The sequence below is a fragment of the Caenorhabditis briggsae genome (assembly GCF_000004555.2).
Source record: "Caenorhabditis briggsae complete genome, chrX, whole genome shotgun sequence".
NCBI classification, from domain to species: Eukaryota; Metazoa; Nematoda; class Chromadorea; order Rhabditida; family Rhabditidae; genus Caenorhabditis; species Caenorhabditis briggsae.
Window position 1 is genome coordinate 8077181 of NC_013491.2, and position 20074 is coordinate 8097254.

Consider the following 20074-nt stretch of genomic DNA (forward strand, 5'->3'; position numbering starts at 1 on the left):
GTGTTTCTCGTCTCGTTAAGGGAGTGGCAACTGATGCCTCCCAAAAAAAGCCAAGTTTTCTTGGGGACGGCGCTATCTGATGCCCCAAACCAAACGCCCCCATCTCTTTCATTTTGCAGTCCTAGATCAGTGTGTTTTTGTGTCAGATTCTGAGATTCTATATTCCAAAGAAAGGAACAATGTCCTCGCAGCAAGGAGTCGCTATCAATGTTCGGGTATGATATCGGTATAGTGAGGTGACATTAGAAAGTTGTTGTGTGAATGTGTGTATCTGTCTCCTTCCCCCCTCATATCTTCTCACATTTTCTGTTCTATGGAGGTTCTTCTAACTTTCAACGCGTCCAATTCATCATTTGCAGCCTATGATTTCAACCCCTCAGAAATTTCTGACACCCTCCAATTAGTTCCGCTTCAACTCCGCCCCTTTTACTTTGTATAGCCGCCACCTGCCCAGAAACTCTCTCCATCATTCAGTTGTCATCAATTTCGTTTCAATTTCGTTTCCCTATCCCCCTCTGCCCTTTCAATTACGTTCCCTAGTATCATTTCTACTTTTCAGATGGCGGTGGAACTTGAGAGAACCGAGCAGGTTCGCTCGAAGATTCATATCAAGAATCCACTCTTAAGAAACGCCTTGTCCGAATTCTTCGGAACCTTCATGCTTCTTTTCATCGGAATCGGAATCGTGATGCAATTCATTCTCTCGAATGAGAAGCTCAACACCTGGATCAACGTATGTCAAAATAGTCCTGCATGAGTTTCTTAGGGTTTTATTTCAGATCAATTTGGGATGGGGATTGGCCATCGCCTTCTGCGTCTACCTGTGCTCCAAGACATCCGGAGGACACTTCAACCCAGCTGTCTCCATTGCCTTCCTCACTCTTGGAAAGCTCCCACTCAAGGACTTCTTGGTCTACTGCGTCGTCCAAACCATCGGAGCCGCTCTTGGATCCCTCGCCGCCTTCGGACTTTACTACGGTATTTGTGATCATTACTGTAGCAATAATAAGTTTATTTTAGACCAAGTCAACAAGTTTGCCGGAGCTTACCGCACTATCATCGGAAGCAAAGCCACCGCTGCTTGCTTCTGCTCGTTCCCAGCATTCCATGTCTCCAACACCACTTGCTTCTTTGATCAAGTGAGTTCGAAAGGGAGCTGAAATTTCAGATTCGTTGACAATTTTTATATTTCAGTTCGCCGGAACCGCTATTCTCGTCCTCTTCGTCTGCGTCATCATTGACAAGCGCAATGGAATCCCAGCCGCCGCTCACCCACTTCTCTTTGGACTCGTTGTCATGATGATCGGAACCGCCTACGGAATGAACCTCGGATACCCAATCAACCCAGCTCGTGATCTTGGACCAAGAATCGTCACTTTCTTCATCTACGGATCCGGTGTCTTCAGCTACCACTCTTACTACTTCTGGATCCCAGTCATTGCCCCACTCTTCGGAGCCGTTGCTGGAGCCTGGTCCTACACCTTCTTCGTCGGAGCCCATATTCCAGAGCAAAGAGAGACCACCTACGTTCTTGTCGATGAAGCCAACCAGCCACTCAAGCTCGCGTAAGACGGAGAAAAACAGACAGTTTCTCGAATAAAATTGTACTTTCAGCGCCGATGCCTAAACTCAGAATCTTCTCTCCTCTTCATAGCTGCTTTCATTTTCAGCCACCCGTTTATTCAGCTAATAAACACATAATAAAAAGCATAGTCACAAAAACTCACAGCTCCTCATAATTTTCGAAGTAGATATTTTCATCAACTTATCGCTTCCGCTTTCAATTGTCATAAAATATTTTTTCAATCAAATAAAGTTATACAAGTGTAACTATTTTTTGTGAAGTAACGTCTCAACACTGAAAAAAGGTGATAATCGCAAAAAATTGAAAGGGTTAAAAAAGATAAAAAGATATTCCGTTGCGGGGAATCGAACCCCGGCCTTATGGGTGAGAGCCATAAATCCTAACCACTAGACCACAACGGAGACATTCAAACACTAATAGACGCAGGTTATATAGTCGGCGCTGGCGGCGGGGAGAGAAACAAGAGTATGCCGAGTGTTGACTTGTCTTCATCACTTGAAACGAGTGGGGAGGTTAATGTGTGCGTTCGTGGTGTAATGGTCAGCATGGATGCCTTCCAAGCATTCGACGGGGGTTCGATTCCCCCCGAACGCAGTAATCTTTTTTTTTGTGTTTTTTTTTCTATTACAAAATAACTTTGCAAATCTTTTTTTGCCTCGGACTGCGCACAACGTCCGGGTTTCTTTCTGATTTGGACAGTTTTGGTTTTTTTTATTGCGAATTTCGAATTTTGTTTGAGACGATTATTCCAGGAAATCGTAAACTGCAAACTCATAAGTTTTCAATTTCATAATAATTTCAAATTAGAGATATGCCAAATGAAATAAAACTTAACTACCGCTGATGTTCTCATGGAATTTCAGCTTAAACTTTCATTTCAAACTCAATTATCTCTGTTCCTATGAGAGATATTTGAAATCTGTCAACTAATAAAATATTGGTGATTTTGTGATAAACAATTTTTTAGTTGCAGGTTTCTCCATATCTTGCGAGAGATGCGAGATAATTGAGCCCGGATCGCAAATTTATGGTGGTGATTTGATACATCATTCACCGTATGTATATTAAATATGTATGACTAATAGAAAGTATTGTTTTCAGAAAAAAAATATTGTTCAGCAAAACTCTCGAACTTCAGTGCTTCTCAATAATTCAACTTTAATGCCACCCATGACTCGATAACATTTTCCGGATCACTTGTTTTGTGTGTCTTCTTCCAAACTTTAAACAATAATTCCAAATGTTATCATAATTTTCTACGCACAATTAGTCAACGACATTTTCATTCTGTTGAACCACACCGAGATAATACTTTGTCGGAAAGATCAAACTCCTCGATGACGATTCGGAAATTAAAATCATCATGCAGGCGCCCATTGCGTTTCTTGATAACGAGTATATAAAACCTCACTGCTACCTACTGTCATCATCAGAGGCAAATAATGTCGCCAACTTTAATTTCTGCTCTTCTTTTAATTGCTTCTGTTGCTCAATCAACTTCTTCCGCAAGTTGTCCAGCTGGAACCAAAATTTACAATTCAAAGTAAGAATTTTGGAAAATATCGGTACCATATTAATGTTTTCAGATGCTATGCTGCGTTGGGAATGGATATGACAAGAGATAATGCTCTCGCGTACTGTCAGAAAACATACGGACCATATACCCGACTCACAACACCTTTGTCCTATGCTGAAAATAATTTTGTCACTGAGCAAGTACAATGTGAGTCTGACATTTTTTGAAGATTGTATTCATGAAAACTTCTAGTGCATGCTAACTGGCACACCTGGCTGGAATTTGTCGCTGATGGTACCTACATTGTTGGGGACGATGGAAAGCCACCAATCTATACAAACTTCGCTGTTGGAGAGCCATTCAGTGTCGCTCTGGGTTACTGTATCACGATTGGAATGAATGGATACTGGTATGCCCAGCCATGCACCGATTCCCACAGTGCTCTTTGTGAGTTCGACTTGTACCCACAAACTCCGAAGCCAACTACGCCTACTCCAAAACCAAGTGGATATCCAAGTTGTGTGCAAAAGTATTTGAGTGAGTTTTATTCCAAAATTGGAAATGAGAAAAATTTTACTTTCAGACTTTGTTCCATGTCAAGCAGGATGGGAGTACTACCCACCAACTTGCTCCTGCTTCAGAGTGAGATTTCAAATATGAAAATAGATTTTACTAATTTATTTTAGATTATCAGTAACACCACCTACTACAACGCAATGAATACCTGCAGAAGCATGGGTGGAACTTTGGCTTTCGTTCACAACTCTGGAGAGGCTGCATTCATTAACCGTAAGCGTTATTTTTCTTCGGAACCTGACATACCGTATAATTCAGGTCTTGGAGTACAAGCTAACAATTACTGGATTTCCACCGCATCCGCCAGAGATAACATCATTGTTGGACTTACCTACAATTCAGACCGTGGCTATTTCCAATGGGACGACTCGACCACATTCGACTATTATCAAGGGTTTGCTCCAGGAGAGCCAGCTGATTACAATAGTCAGGGACAGGTATGACTTAATTACTCTGATTAAATTCTAACTTGATTTTTCAGATCATTCTGAGCAACCCTATGGGATACACCACGTATATGAGAATGGGTAACTGTGCCTCTCAAACCTGCCGCTACGCTGCATGCAAACGATATGTTTACTGAATGATCAACATATAACGAGTCGGAGCAAAATGTAATCTCAAATAAATGTTCAAATTATTGTATAAATATTTCATTGAATAGCAGCATACAAGAGGATGAGAACAGAGAAAAATATGCATTTTATTATAGATTCAGACGACTTTTGTAGTATTGTGAGTGACAATTCAAGAATGAAAACTGACTTTCGAACAAAGTCGAACGATTATATAAACAAAGTAAAAATAACTCTTTCAAAGTTATTGATCCAAAATATGAGTTTGATGCCAGTGAAACATTAAAAACAAAAAAGTATGATTGATGAACTAAACAAGAGAATATCAGCAGTTTGACCTTAATTATCTTAGTTCCAATAAAAGATATTAAAATTACGTTAACATCCAAAATATTTGTCATAATGTGACCAATATTTCAGCAGTTGACAACTTTCTCATATCTTTTAGAAACCGAGCTACGTGAGCTCAATAAGAAGTTTGTTCCGTAAGAGAAAATACAAAAATTTACCAGACTTTGTAAGATTTTTCGAAAAAGCCGGTGATAATATTACTTGCAAGATTACGGAATGATAATAATACCATCTGCATCTAAAATACAGTCTACTCCTGATTCGAAAATCCAGTGAAATGTAAGGGATGATTATTTCCGGAGAAATTTTTCTAATAGTTTTGAAGGATTCAAATTTTTTTAAAGTGGTGTCTGCAAACTTTTTATCGCTTGCAGCCGCGAGTGCGAATTGAAAAAAATTCTTTTCATCATCGTTTCTGCAGTTTTTCAACGGTTTCCGAGACAATTTTGAAAACTACTTTTCCAAACAATTCGTCATGAGCAATATCACTTTGACATCATTTTTTCAAATCATGAGTGGGTTTTGTTTTGGAGTCAGATGATTTTGTGTCTTTTTGTACTTTAACAACTCGATACAAAAAACAATCTCGAAGAATTCAGAAAAAAACGTCATGACAAAGGATAGCTGACTTTCGATTGAAGTCAATCTGATTCTTAGTTTTTGATTCAAGCATACATAATATTCAAGTGCAAGATTTGAAATAATTTTGGGTTAAAGAAAATGTTGATTTGAAGAGAAAAACTATGCTAACAAACTTGGAGGTTAATTGAAATTAGATTTGCCGATTTAAAAATAACTTTGCGTTGTCTGCTGTGGTGGATATTGTAAATCAAAATTTCCAGAAAAACCCGGCATGTAATGGTTTGTAGTTTGGAATGAAAACTGATCCACAGACGAGCTACGGTAGTTGTTATACGACCAATCACCAGAAAAAGTTGAGATGAATTCCTCATCCAGTGAATATCTTCCATAGAAATTGTTTGAGGTCCCGGTTGGAGAATTTCGCTATAAATAAATATATTTATTTCGGTAAAGAATTTCATCTAACAAATCATAAATCAAACTCAGTGAATCAGAAAAGTCTAGAAACAAGCCTTCATAAATAAAAAATTTGATCTGTGAAAAATTACCTCGTATTGGAAACCTTGTTGATTTCCAAAGCTTCCATTGCTGTCGAATGATCCATAATTATCAAACTGACTACTTGTTGGTCCGTAGGCTGATCTTTCCAAATCGTTGAAAATGGATTGAAAACCATTGGTTTCCGGGTTGAATTCGTCCAAACTTGGGAGAATTGCCGCGTTGACGGCATATTCGGTAGAAAATAATTCCTGTAAAACCGGAAAGTTTAAAATTTTGTGTTTTTGGAACAGCTCCCACTAGCTCTGGCGGATCCGGTAAGTCTATAGAAATCGTTTGGGGATTTTCTCTTTCCTCGTCTTTCTCATCGAAAGTTTTCAAATCTTCTATCCGCTTCACAACATCGCCTAACTGCTCAATGCTGAAACACAACGTTTGCTTATCTTGAGATAGTAATTAAAACAAAACCTTTCTGGGACTGATCCGGATGTCACAATCAAGTCGTTTGTGGTCTTGTTTCGGTTGCGTTTTCGAATTCGTTTGTTGGGATCGTTCTTATCTCTTTCTCTTCTTTCTTCCCTTTTCTGGCACAGGCGTAAATGTTTTTTAAGGTAGTTAGCCGTTCTGAAAATTTTGAGAAATCAAAAATTTTGGGATTATGTTTGTATATATTTCTTGTCCGGCGTCGATGAACCTTGTCGCCAATTTTATCTTTGAAGGCGCATAGCCGGTCCTGGAGAGAAAACGGCTACTGCTCTTACAAATAACTTCATGCGCTTTTATTACAGTATACTTTGGAATAATTTATTTTTGCCTAAAAACTGCCTAAAATGAGCCAAAATAATTCCTAAGTATACAGTATTAAAGGCGCATGAAGTTTTTTGTAAATACCGTAGTCGTTTCCTCCTCAGGACCGGCTATACGCCTTTTTTAGTAAATTAGGCCAGAAGGTTCATCGGCGCCGTACAAGAATAATACCGTATTTTGTTTGATATTCAATATTTGATCGCTTGTGTAGGGACCGTGATTAATATAAGGTTCAAAAAACAGTTAATTCTATGTACTAAAGCATTCACTAAAGGTCTACGTTTCTTCGTTGCTTACGCAAATGGTTTATTGCATATTGGGCACATGTGAAGATCTTCGCTATGACATGAAGATTTATGTTCCGACAAATTTGGACTGTACGAAAATCGTTTGTCACACTTTTTGCATTGAAAGTACGGCTCATCGTTGTGTGACGGACGGTGTTGCCGGAGACCTTGAATTTGTTTATAAAAATTTGATGAAAAAATTCGATTTACCTGCAGAACTTGTAAACGTTTTATCACATTTTTCACATCTGTAATCCTTGGGAGTTTTATGTTTTTCAAATTCCTCCATCTGAAACAAAAAAGGCTAGAAGACAAGAAAACTGAAGAAAAAAAAGACAAAAGCAGAAGATCTTTTTACAATGGAAAACTGGAAGAAACTAGAAAGACTTGAAGACATGCTATCCAAATCAGAAATGGGTTGTCTGTTGACACCAAATGAATTTGTATCCTTTTGTCCTCAGACAACTCAATACAAAAAAACAATCTGACTAGAAACATAAAACGTCATGAGAAATAAGGATCAAAAATTTTTGAGTAGAATTCAATTTTTTCTTATGATTTTGAATTTCAAATTATAATTTTCTGAAACGAATTCTTACTACTTTTTTCAGGGTCGCGAGAATTTTGAAAACATTTGAAACCATGAAAACTATGGAAAGAAATAACCGAAAATCTTACCACAACCACGGATACCGTATCTGCGCCTATGAAAGCAGACCAACTACATGCAATTTGGGCTCAATTATCTAGGTTTCTGCACGAGATATCGAAACATTTGCAACTAACAAATTGTTTATCATAATACCGCCAAAATTTTATTAGTTGACAGATTTTTGATACCTCTCATAAAAACCGAAATGATTGAGTCCAAAAGGCAAGTATTGGTGGGCTTCTAAATAGTAGAGAAACTACGGTACATTGAATGTTCTCATGTGACACCTCTATTTGTTTTTTTAGGGCCGTCTATCTCGATTCTCAGAAAAGATATTAACATTTTGTCAACCGATAAAATGTTTATCATAAAAATATCAGCAGTTTTGTTGTTGGCAAGTGTTTGAAACCTCTTGCAGTAATTGAGATATTTAAGTTCAAAGTACATGTAGGGAAGTTCGGAAAAGATTTCGGAATTCGAAAAATTGCGGAAATTCCGACCATTTTTGTAATGAAGGGGAGACTGGAAAATTTCTGAGACAAAATTCGGAATATTTACAAACGTTTTTTGCAGAATCAAATACTAATCGAGATTTCATGATGTTTTCCTTCGAAATCAATTTGTAAATTTTCACTTATTTTCCGCGATTCTACCATGGAAAAGTGAGATTACCAAATTCCTGAAATTTCAAACTTCTCAAAAATAGGGAAATTTAGAAATTCCAAAATCCAGAAAATTTGAAACCCGGAACTTTACATTTCCCGAAAAATTCCAAAAATAACATTCCAAACATCCCTGAGTGCGAGTATGGTGTGGCCTTCTATTAAATCACACAGTAGTTAGTAGTTTAGGAGGTAGGACCAAAAAAAGTGAAAGTCTCGGCTTCTTAAACAAAATGACAACTTTAATCTCAAAATAAACATTTTGAAACCTATTCAAATGAAGACCAAACTCCGTGATTAACGTACTTTACCAACTCTAGTGAAACATCTTCGTCATTTTTTCCAGGTGTGTGGTTACAATTACAAACCTGCATGAATGGAGTCCGCGGCCAAACATTCAATCGTCATCAAAACAAAAATTGAGAAAAAAATTTCAGAAAATTCATCGTGCAATAAATAAATGAATTATAATCGTATATACAACGTAAGTGATCTGAAGCCACAGAAAAAAGAGGGAGAGGGATGTATGATAACCGGATGAATAAATTTATTTTTTCACAGTACATAAAATAACCGGATTAATAGCCCGTGCACAAAAATTGCATAGATAAATACATAAGAGGGCTCAGGAATCCATGAGTTTTGGAACGCGACTAGCGCCAGCTACAACAAAACTTGGGGATGGAACCCGAGAACTGGGGACAGAATTCACAAAAAAAAATTGAAAGAGTGGAATGAGAAATTGATCAATAAATGAGAAAGATTGGGGATAATATAATGCAAGTTTGGACCTTATAGGAAAGTGAAATAAGGCAACCTAATAAATGGGACGAAGAGGATTCTGTGAAGAGATCAGTGATACCAGCTATTCTTCTTCTTGCTCTTCCTGCTCTTGTTCATCTTCATTTTCTTCTGTTTCGGCATCAGCGATTTTTTTAAAATGGCACGTGTCATTCTTTGGCAGCAATTTGACTGTTTCACTCTCGCTTACGGTGCGCAATTTGACACTTCCGTTGCGAATGGGAGTGGAAGTTTCCTGAAAAACTTATTGTTACATTTTTCATGGGAAATTCTTTAGCCACGTCTATCGGGGGAGGTAGCATGACGTTACTACACTTTGGAACATAAAACAATGTCGTATATGGCAAAATAAATAAATCCTCATTGGAGAAAATATCACACATTATGTTTAAAAAACCAGAGAAGTTCAAAAAACGAGAGATTCGAGAAGTACACACGTCAACCTTACCGGAGAGACACTAAACATAAGTGCCTCTACGTTTCGAACGGCCCATTAACAATTTCTAAATGTTATGTAATGTATCCAAAAAATTTTGGAAATTAGTTTTCAATTGATAATAGGATTTTGGCTAGCTAACCTTTGGAATCTCCTCAATCAAACTGGATCTCGAATTGGAACGGACCACTTGGACTTTCGAATTGCTGAAAAAATGGATCTTAGGAATTTCTCATGTTTTCTTTGATTATTACTTTTGCATGATTTGAGAGGAGTTGTAGGCGAGCAGAAGATCAGGAGCAGTAATTTCGCAAAACTTACATTCGTAGAGAATCACTGCATCAAAGTCCGGAATGAACCCGATGGTCTGAAAAGAGGGAAATTTTTGAAACCAATGAGACCAGTTTCAAATTCAAAACACAATGTTATGTTTTTCCTCTTGCTGATGTATTTATCTCTAGTTTTGCAAAAAACACTTGAAAGGACGCAATGAGCATTGAACCAAACATTCCATTGTCTTTACATCGAACTCATAAATTATTCCGGAATAATTAGCAGAATTTCTTTTCCTCTCACTATTTTTCCCACACCAAATTCTCAGAAACCGGGTATTAATAGAACCTCTTTAAGAAAATTCATTCTGGAATTTCCAAACTCACATTATTGGTCACTTCTGTGTTCAGAGACATCGTAGAACGGCTGGTCGTTTGATTAGCTGATCTATCAATTGCCTCCACCATTGCATCCAGAACTTCGGTTCCAAAGTTGTGCCATGCTCCCGCTTCTAAGCGCATTTCTTCTTTTCCAATTGTGACTACAGCACGCCCAGTGAGTATCATAATAAATTTATTACTGAACTCTCCCTTTCTATATAGAACTGCTGGCTTTGGCTGAACGATTCCGGCCTCTTTGAGACAAGAGAACTGAGTTGCCTCGACCTAAAACAGAATGACGTGGTACGAATAGCAATTGGGGAACTAATTAAAATTGGACAGCATGTATAAAGGGCACATGTCTTGACTAACCTTTTTACAGTTTTTCCTGATGAGCTTCTCAAGGATTGTTGGGAGGATGTAGGTGGTGGAGAAAATCTTATGACAGGTGCTCATCACTTGAATGGTCACTGCCAGCAGCTGTATGTTAATTGTGCTTTTCGCGTGCGCCGTGTTCACAATTTGGCTCATGTCATGATTCTGAAAATAAGATCATTTTATTTTAATCAGCCCCTATGACTCATTTCTAATTTTCGATTCTTTTTTATTCTTCCAGGCAGCAGCTATCATAAAATATTCAATTCTATGTAGTCAACACCCCTCGACACTACAAAAGCTGGTCCTCGAACTGTCGAAAGTCAAGACAAAAATTTTTTCTTTTTTGCTCTTCTCTCTACCAAGACAAAAACAGAGCGATAGACTCATAAAAAAAAAGAGGCCGTCCGAAATCGGATTTTCTAAAAGACTTGATTCTATCAACTAGATTGGTTCACTATTTGTGCTGCTTGGCCAAACATTCAAACGTCGAGGTGTTACGAAAAGAAAAGTGTTCCAAGTTGGAAATGGAATCAACAAGGATTAGATGTAGGGATAAGCTTGGAAGACGGCGTTTGAATTTTATACCTGAATGTCATTCAGTCCCCAGAGACTTGATGAATATTGTAATGAACATCCCACTAGAAGTTAGGAATATAAGGGTGATGAAAGCTATCAAACAGTGGCAGTAAGTACTATCCATCTGTCGAATGGGAGTCCTTATATAGGACCCCGCCATGGACACATCTCGGATGGAATAGCATGACGGTTCTCGAAGAGTCCGTCCAGCTGATTGTCCTGGCAGTTGTAGCATGATGTCTTCTACCTTCTAAACAGAAGATCGGAGCCAGAAGAAGAAGAAGATGGAGGGGAAGATGAAGAAGAAGAATCACACAAGACAATGATGTACGACCGCGTGGCGGCTCCGGGGGGAGGGCCTCCTCCTCAACCGACGTGAGGAGTAGGAGAGAAAAGGCAGGCGGAAAGGCACAGGGAGGAGCACACAACGTCTTTTGGGTGAGCCTCTCTGGACAGATATGCCCTCGAGATATATGAACAAATTGTCGACTTCTGCTGGGATGCGGGGGCGGTGAGAAGTTTTTTTGGTGAGGAAATGTGCAGTATGGGAAAATGAAGAAAAACGTTTGTGTGTTTTCCAAAGAGAGAAAGCACTTAGCAATCATTGAAGAAGACGAAAAAAGCTGTTTTGAAGGAGTTGAAATGAGGGAAAAAAAGAAAGGAGGGAAGTCTATTCGGGTGAAAACCCCTCAAGTTCGTTTACAATGTAAATTGCTCTCTGTTCTTATTCTCGTTTTTTTTTGTGTTTTTTGTTCTTTTCAGGTCCTTAAAAACACAACAACTCATGAGAAATGAACCCAAATGATCTATAGAAAAGGTCAACTAACCTTCTTCCTTTGTCGTTTCTTTCTGTGCACATTGTCACAGACTGCATCCGTTTCGTCGATGATCTCACACTGGATGATCTCTTCGATAATGTCCTCAAGCGTGATTAATCCGCAGAGTTCGTACACCGGATCCTTATCTTCTTGTTCGACGAGCCTTTCCACCAACGCCATATGATACTCACCCTGGATAAAAAATCTCAGATTAAAACAACTTTCGCACCCAGATGAGAGAGCTTGATCGAGGAGAGAGATAGTCATTTATCTTTCTCTTCCATCTTTCTCAAAATAAATCTTTCGAAAAATCTAACCCGCTTGAACTCCTCGAGCATAGTACGGAGAGGCATGTCTTCTAGCACACGGCGTACTTCGTGGTTATAGATGTTGGCGATTTTCATGACGTTTTGTTGATCGTTAGGATCAAGCAGCGCAAGATCTTTCACGAACAGAAGCGCAACCACGTTTTTCACTTCTTCATCAGGTCCAAAGATATGCTTGTTGATATTGAGCTGAGCAGGTTTTCCACCCGGCCCTTTGTTTTCAAAGACTGGAATTCGAGTATATCCCATATCCAAGATTTGTTGAACCATGTCGGCACTGAGATTCAAAGTATCCGGAAGCATGAACATATCCTCGTAACGTGTCATCGCTGTTGCCACAGTTTTATCGTAGAGCTCCAATGCTCCTAGGACCATCTTGAACTCGTCCGTTTGGCCGCCGATGATGGTTTTCTCGGACAACTTGAGCATTTCGACGAGTTTATTTCTCTCCAAAGAACAAGTGAGCTCTTCTTTTAGGAACACATCCAGAAGCTGAAAGCATTTCAGAATTTCACATACACCTCTCAGTAGTGTCTTACTTTGGAAATAGGCCATGTTAAAGGATACATTAGGAAAAAAAGCACTTGAGTGATTGGAATAGTATGCGCTCCGATAGGAAGTCCCATTCTGAAACAATTAGAGTTTTTTACCTTGAACACAGAAACATAAACGTGTAGCCGCTCGTATAGTCCGGAATATGAGCCGTGTGGGTTACCGATAACATATCGGTGAATTTGAGATTTTTTTCAAATGTTTTAACCTCGTACTAGAACTGGTCATTTATCAACAGAGACGTTTTAGAACCGACCATTTCACAACTACGTGGTTATAGAACCGCGATGTTTCCAAAGTGTGATGTTCCGAAATCGCGACGTTTCAGAATTACGTCATTATAGAACTATGACATTTTAAAACCGCAACTTTCCGAAACTTTCATGTTTCAAAATCGCATCATTCAGTACCTTACGGTGAAACACACTGAGTATGAGCTTACCACCCACCGTATTTCCTCTAATAGAAGCCCATGGGATTCTATTTCATAACTCATTTCTCAGGGTGAGCTTCCTTTAAAGGCGGGGTTCAATAAGAGAGTAGGCTTCTATTTTTCGATGATTAACTTTCAAAAACAATTTTATTCAAAAATTTAGAAATTAGGCAATTCGGAAGTTAAGAATTCTGAAATTTAGTGTTTTGGAAAATGCGAAATTTTCATTATGGAATTCAAAATTCTGAAATTCCAAATTCATGAAATTCTGAGATTTCAGGATCCTAAAATTCAAAATTCTGAAAAACTGAATTTCCGGAAAAAATTCAAAAATTATAATAATCTGAAATTCCGAAGTTTAGAAATTAGAAAAATTGGGCTTCTATTAAAGGCGGGCTTCAAATAGATGTAAACTTCTATTAGTGGAAATACGGTATGGTTCCCATCGTGGCATCACTTACTTCACACATAGAGCCTGTGGAATAATCTCTCCGAAGACGACGATTGCAGCTGTAGCTCCGAAAAGAACCCCGAGGCCAGTTCCAACGATCATGTCCATCAGCATAGATATTCCAACATTTACAATAACGTTTCCGATGATAAGAGTGCAGAGCAATTGATTCCCCTTCTTTCGAACTGGGAGTATTTTTTCGGAGTATCGTTTTTCGGAGTTCGTTCCACTTGCACGGTACAACTGAAGCTCGTAAGGTGAAATTGTCATTAGACCGATGTTGAGTCCCGAAAACAATGCCGAGCTGCATAACAAGAACGCTAGACAGATGATCTGAAAATCCATAATTGGGCGAAAATTTTGTGTAGAAACTTACCGATAGCCACCTTGGCATTGCATGCTCGGGTGGGGGAATTTCCGTTGTCACTGTAGTGAATGGATCTTCAATAACAGCAAATCGAGGTTCCGCATAATATTTTTCTGAGATACAAAGTTTAAATATGTCGGACTCCGCTGCTGTTCTAAATGTACAATTTTTTATTTTATCGAATTCTGTAAAGATCATACTTTGGGAAGGTAACTTCTGCTACCAGACGCAGATCCGTCATGGAAGAAAAGTCAGCCTCGAAAAAATGCCTCATATCCGTACAAGTTCCATCGGCGGTGAAAGTCAGAGCTCCAATATCTTGGAAGTTCTGACCAAACAGCACGACTCTAACATTTTGATTTGGAGCGATCACGACGTTGTGCTTTCTAGAACAATTCATGTCAACTAGATTTTTTAAAATGAGCAAACCTGTTGTGTCCCATAACAATTTTATTGAAGGTTCCGACATTTGCTTCGAGACGCAGACCAGACACTTTCACCTTTGTCAGATGGTGAGGTTCTGGCTTTGGAGTTGCGACGATTCGTGCAACTGTAGCTTCGGCTTGCTTCTCTGCTTCAGTGACAATCTGCAAACCGTTGATTGAAAAATATAAATTTCCAGAACTTTTTGAATATTATGAGCTCTGAGTGAAGTGACCACTTTACAACGAAATCTCCACACCTTGTGAAGCCAGGTTATCATGTCCATTTCAGGATAGGTTGAAAAAACCTATCGACACTTCTGAAGGTTTTAGAACTCGCCCTTTTACCAATAATCGCGTTTTCCATGCAAACCGAAATGTACAAAGACTTGTTCTCAACTTCTAGGATGCTTCAAAACATGAAATTTGATGTGTTCTACTTAGAATTGAATGAAATTTCATATTTCAAATTATATAAATATTATTTGAGCTTTTCCACCATGTGCATTTATTCAAAAATGCGGAAAAATGGTTTTCCACAAAATTCCTAAAATGTGGAATTTCGTTAAGCTATACGTATAACAAAACAAATTTCATGTGTACTAGAATTTAAGAAACTTGTTTAAGAAATTCGTTCAAAATCGCTGTTTGCACTGAAAACGCGATTTTTGGTTTTGAAACATACATATAACTCGGCTAAAAATAGAAGACGGGTTCTGAAATCTACAGTAAAATTTGCCTAGATGATTTTTTTTTCTATTTCTTAACCTATCCTCAAATTTTTATCAAATCTGGGTTTACAAAATGTTGAGGTTCCCTGAACAAAAATGCGAACTAAATTGTTCTTTCAAAAGTCAAAATATGTAGTGTGTGTGATCTGGTAGAAGCCCACTCCATACGTGCATTTTAAGCTTAATTATCTCCGTTCCTTGAAAAGTTATCAAAAAATTGATAACTGATAAAATGTATTTTGTGAAATTACCAACATTTTCTCACTTGACAAGTTTTTGATATCTTTTGAAGTAATCGAGATAAATGAGCTCAAAATATTTGGTGGGCTTCTCTTACATCATTCACGGAATTTTCATCCGGCACAGATAAAGAGACCACAGTACTTTCGATCACATGAACTCAATTTTTATCACTTTTTTGTATACTTTCTCAACTTGACCCCGCGGTCAGCCAATGGTAAATTTAACTAAAATGTATTACGATTCTCAATCAGCGAAATATTTTCAAACTGATAGAAAAGTGACAATTTTGTGACTTTTCTAGCACACTACTTATAATTTCTTTCCTGAAACTTTTGAAATCACAAAATCGGAAAGGCATAATTCAATTTCTGATAACGGTTTTCTCCTAACTATTTCGGACAATCATGCGGTACAATGACGTCATGCGTTTTCAAGGAACTTACCGGACGAGAGTAAACTGAAGCAACGAAGAGCAGCAATGTCAGGAGGCCTAGAAGCCATTTTTTAATGAACATCGAGTTGTGACTCTGAAATGACAAAAATAAATTTAGAGAACGGTTACAGTGAGTCAGCAAGAAGAAACAATGAAAGGACGAGAAAAATAACATTGTTTACACAAAAAAATTAAAAATGATTGAACGGAAATTTCTGGGGAAAAAATATGCGTCACGTTGCTTTTTCGTTGGCAAAAATATGAAAAAAGAAAAAAGGCCAATCATAAAATCTAATTATTGCTTCCAGACTGGTTTCACTTTTTATCATACTCTTTTTCACCTGGCATCTGATAAGAAAAATTGGAAAAGTTTGATGCACAATGTGCGAGGTTTCTGCACCGAGAAAAGAAATGCAAATGGTGGAAAACGAAGCCGGTGAGGGAAATGGGAGAAAAAACAATTGTTTTGGCTTCTTTTCCTTCTTTTTTGGCGTTTTTATTTCCCCTCGTTCCCATCCAAAGTGCTGAAAATCTTTCGAGGCACTTCAATTATTTTTTTTCACTGAGAAATGAGGTTCAATCTAAGGAAAGTGGAAGCCGAGAAAGTGGAGAGCTCTACCCCACAATTTTCTTTCCTAACAGCTCTTTTCTTCCAAGCTTCTGAGATGAAAATGAGCATGGAAAAGAAGAAAAAAGAGAGCCAAGTGTGAGAACGGTAAAGCAGCGTTCTTCCAGTATAGGCTTCTATTGACTAATAAACCACGAATACACTACCGTAGATAACTAAAATGAATAGAAAACGATATAACTGATAGGCCAGCTCCCCTTTTATAGAGGTTAATTAGAATTGCAAATTATTGCCACAAATTATTGCCACAGGGGCAGAACGGGAAAAATTTAGAATAAATGAATTAATATGTTTTGTTCTTTCTGATCTTTTCCACTCGCCGCAATCTTCGGTTTCACTCGCGACACTAAGCTAAATTTTCCCAGTGTCTCGTGGAAATGTTTCTAGGATCTCCTGGGAGATGCACCATGTATATGGAAAGCCATGACACGTCATTCCGCCTAATTCCGAGGTGGAGAGTTTGTAGGGTAAGAAAATCCACAACACATCTGGAATGGATATGAGAGAGGAGTAATATCAAATTGGAATTTAGAATAATACATATCTGGAGCGAGTTGTCCCTATTTGTAGTAGTCAGACACATATGGTTTATTAATCAGAAAAAAGAACAGCAAAACCAAAAACTGTAGAAGTGTCCCAGAGTTTTTTCAGCAAAAAAATAGGTAAATTTTAAATTGAAACAACGCTAGAAACTCTATGATATACGTAAATATTCTATGAGCTTTGTCTGAATCTGAAAAGAGGTGAAGGAGATCACAGTTATTCTAAGTATCGGCATCTCGGAATAAAACGATTTGTTATGAAAAATATGCGCTCTGCATGGGAAAAAGAGGAAAGAAAGACTGTGCAATGGAACAGAATCGTCTCGAGACCCCCATGTAGTGATCAACAATCAATCGAAGACCAAGAACTATGAGTCACTGGTCATCGCACATGCAGAATATTGTTCTCATAAACAAACGTTCCACGAGATCGTTACAGTATCCTAGGTTAGATTTTGGTCGCATCACCAATCGTGTTTCGAAATTCAGACGACAAGACAAAAGCATATGATTCACTAGAAATATGGAAAAATAAAGCATTAGAAAGAGAAATAGGAACATTGTTTCCTGGAAACGTGCCAACCTCCTGGGAGATGCACCATGGATGTAGAAGCCACATCATGTAATACTGCTAAGAATAGGTGAAGATGTTTATGAAGAAAAATTGATAGAAAACTTTTAGGAAAAGGGTTGGAAGGGGAACAATGAGAAAATGGAAATTCCATATCTTTAGCCTGTTATCCCTATTTGTAGTAGACAGATACAACATTGAAGTATCGTTTCTTGATGGGAAAAAAAGAAACCCAAGAACAAAAAACTGAAACCAGTGTTCGAGACCTCCTTTCAGCAAAAAAATAGATGTATGTTAATTTGATATGCCCCTAGAAGCTCTATACATATTCTATGAGCTCCGTGAGATTCTGAAAAAAGTTTACTAAATGTATGGAAGATCAAAGTTACTCTAAAACTCAAAATCACGGAATGAAACGTTTGATCACAGAAAAATACGCGCGCTGTGTGGTAATAAAAAGGGAAGAAAGACTGTGCAATAGAACAGAATCGTCTTGAGACCTCCCGGCTGTGATCAACAATCAGTCAAAGACCAAGAACTATGAGACACTGGTCATCGCACATGCAGAATATTGTTCTCATAAACAAACGTTCCACGAGATTGTTACAGTATCCTAGGCTAGATTTTGGTCGTTTCAACAATCGTGTTTTCAGACGGCAAGACAAAAGCATATGGTTCACTAGAATTATAGAAATAAAAAGAAAGAAAATTAGAAATAGAAGTATAGTCTCCTACCAACGTGGCACCTCCTGGAAGATGCACCATGGATGCAGAAGCCACATCATGTCATTCCGCCAAGAATAGGTAAAGATGTTTGTGGAGAAAAAATCGATCCAAAACTTTTAGGAAAGGAGGTGGAAGGGGAATAATGATAAAATAGATTTTCCATATCTGGAGCCCGTTATCCCTCTTTGCAGTAGACAGATACAAAATATAAGTATAGTTTCTTGATGGAAAAAAAGAAAACCAGAAACCAAAAACTGAACTGAGTGTTCGAAAACTTTTTTCAATATAAAGATGGAAATATGTAAATTTGAGATACCACTGATACTCTGACTGATATATGAGATACTTCATGCATTTTCTTTTAGTTACGTGGGAATCTAAAGAAGGTACACAACATTTATGGAAAATAGCAGTTACTCCAGATTTCAAAATCTCGGAATCAAACGTTTCGCCACGAAGAAAATGGGCGCTGCGTGTGAATAAAGAGGAAAGACAGGCTGTGCAATGGAACAGAATCGTCTCGAGACCTCCATGTAGTGATCAACAATCAATCGAAGACCAAGAACTGTATGATTCACTGGCCATCGACGTGTTGTTCGCATAAACAAACGTTCCACGAGATCGTTACAGTATCCTAGGCTAGATTTTGGTCGCATCACCAATCGTGTTTCGAAATTTGAATGACAAAACAAAAGCATATCGTTCACTAGAAATATGAAAATAGAGAGAAAGAGGAATAGAAATAGAAGTATAGTTTTCTGGCAACGTGGCCATCTCACGTCATTAGCCAACTTTTGAGGAAGAGATGTTTGTGGAGGAAAAATCACTTCAAAATTTTTTGGAAAGGATGTGGGAGAATAAAAAGAAAACGGAGTTTCCATATCTGGAGCTATCCCTATCTGTAGTAGACAGTTACAAAATTGAAGTATCGTTTCTTAATGGAAAAAAAGAAAACCGAGAACCGAAAACTGAACTCAGTGTTCGAGAGCTTTTTTTCAGTAGAAAGATGGAAATATGTAAATTTGAGATAAAAGCCACGTGTGAATCTGAAAAAGGTTCACGAAATGTATGGAAGATCGCAGTTACTCCAGAATTCAAAATCTCGGAATGAAACGTTTCACCACAAAGAAAATGCATGGGAAAAGAGGAAAGACTGTGCAATGGATCAGAATTGTCTCGAGACCTCCATGTAGTGATCAATAATCAATCGAAGACCAAGAACTGTGAGTCACTAACCATCGAACACGCAGTGTATTGTTCGCATGTTCCAGACGATCATCACAATAGTCGAGGCTAGATTGTAGCTTTCTAACCAATAGCCTCATGAAAATTTCCTTGTATATGATAAACTAGAAAGAATGAGCCAGGAAGATATACTCATGTTCGTCATATAAAACGGAAATAATTGTCTCGAGATTTCCAAAAAAAGTGGTCTAATGGATATGAGAAAGCATAAATAACAACACAGAAACAGTGGGAATAAACCAGCTGAAAAAGAGGTGATATAAAAAATGGATTTACATGATTTTCCTTGGGACAAGGAAGAAAAAGGAAAGACATGGCGATATCAAGGACTAATACGAAATTGAAACTTTTTGTTAGTTTCTCTTTTTTTCAAACGTCTCAAATTACATTCGGATGTCGCCCGAATAAAAGGTTTTTCTGAAAACTTTGAAAATGAAAGAAAAAATGGAAAAGATAATTTGGGAGTGAGAAAAAAAAATTTTTTGAAAAAAGAGAAAATCAGGAAAAATAAGGAATCGCGAAAATCTTAAGAGCTACGGTCTGCATTTTTTCGTGATTGTGATTGCTGCAGAAACTACAGGTGGAAAATTAGTGATCAACAGTATGTACAGTACTATTCCTAGTGTTTCAGCTATTTGCTAATTTTTAAGG

The 20074-nt window shown here is 37.9% G+C and overlaps 5 protein-coding genes and 2 non-coding genes across 7 annotated transcripts; 3 read left to right on the forward strand and 4 right to left on the reverse strand.

Moving 5' to 3' along the window:
* Positions 1-559: 559 nt before the first annotated feature.
* Cbr-aqp-7 lies at positions 560-1569 on the forward strand (the record flags this gene model as incomplete). The annotated part of the gene is made up of 3 exons (XM_045239435.1): positions 560-733; positions 780-1139; positions 1195-1569. 3 exons carry the CDS (start codon positions 560-562, stop codon positions 1567-1569), a joined length of 909 nt encoding a protein of 302 aa, XP_045095334.1.
* Positions 1570-1914: 345 nt separating this feature from the next.
* Positions 1915-1986, reverse strand: CBG28662. The gene has a single exon. It is a non-coding gene (tRNA).
* Positions 1987-2107: 121 nt separating this feature from the next.
* On the forward strand, positions 2108-2179 carry CBG28396. Its single transcript has one exon. It is a non-coding gene (tRNA).
* An 848-nt stretch (positions 2180-3027) lies between these two features.
* Cbr-clec-265 lies at positions 3028-4260 on the forward strand (the record flags this gene model as incomplete). The annotated part of the gene is made up of 7 exons (XM_002644266.1): positions 3028-3128; positions 3172-3308; positions 3354-3638; positions 3685-3743; positions 3788-3890; positions 3936-4114; positions 4159-4260. The coding sequence occupies 7 exons, from the start codon at positions 3028-3030 to the stop codon at positions 4258-4260; spliced, it is 966 nt and encodes a 321-aa protein (XP_002644312.1).
* Positions 4261-4757: 497 nt separating this feature from the next.
* CBG27627 lies at positions 4758-8465 on the reverse strand (the record flags this gene model as incomplete). Its single annotated transcript, XM_045239436.1, has 6 exons — positions 4758-4841; positions 5734-5934; positions 5984-6104; positions 6152-6237; positions 6279-6416; positions 8460-8465. 6 exons carry the CDS (start codon positions 8463-8465, stop codon positions 4758-4760), a joined length of 636 nt encoding a protein of 211 aa, XP_045099467.1.
* A 533-nt stretch (positions 8466-8998) lies between these two features.
* On the reverse strand, positions 8999-10512 carry CBG14120 (the record flags this gene model as incomplete). The annotated part of the gene is made up of 5 exons (XM_002644267.1): positions 8999-9127; positions 9471-9534; positions 9583-9695; positions 9988-10266; positions 10354-10512. Coding segments are annotated over 5 exons (744 nt in total), but the record flags the coding sequence as incomplete, so codon positions are not given.
* Positions 10513-13230: 2718 nt separating this feature from the next.
* On the reverse strand, positions 13231-18834 carry CBG14121 (the record flags this gene model as incomplete). Its single annotated transcript, XM_002644268.1, has 8 exons — positions 13231-13255; positions 13526-13848; positions 13892-14036; positions 14083-14268; positions 14312-14469; positions 15722-15805; positions 18434-18555; positions 18624-18834. 8 exons carry the CDS (start codon positions 18832-18834, stop codon positions 13231-13233), a joined length of 1254 nt encoding a protein of 417 aa, XP_002644314.1.
* Between the last annotated feature and the right edge of the window lie 1240 nt (positions 18835-20074).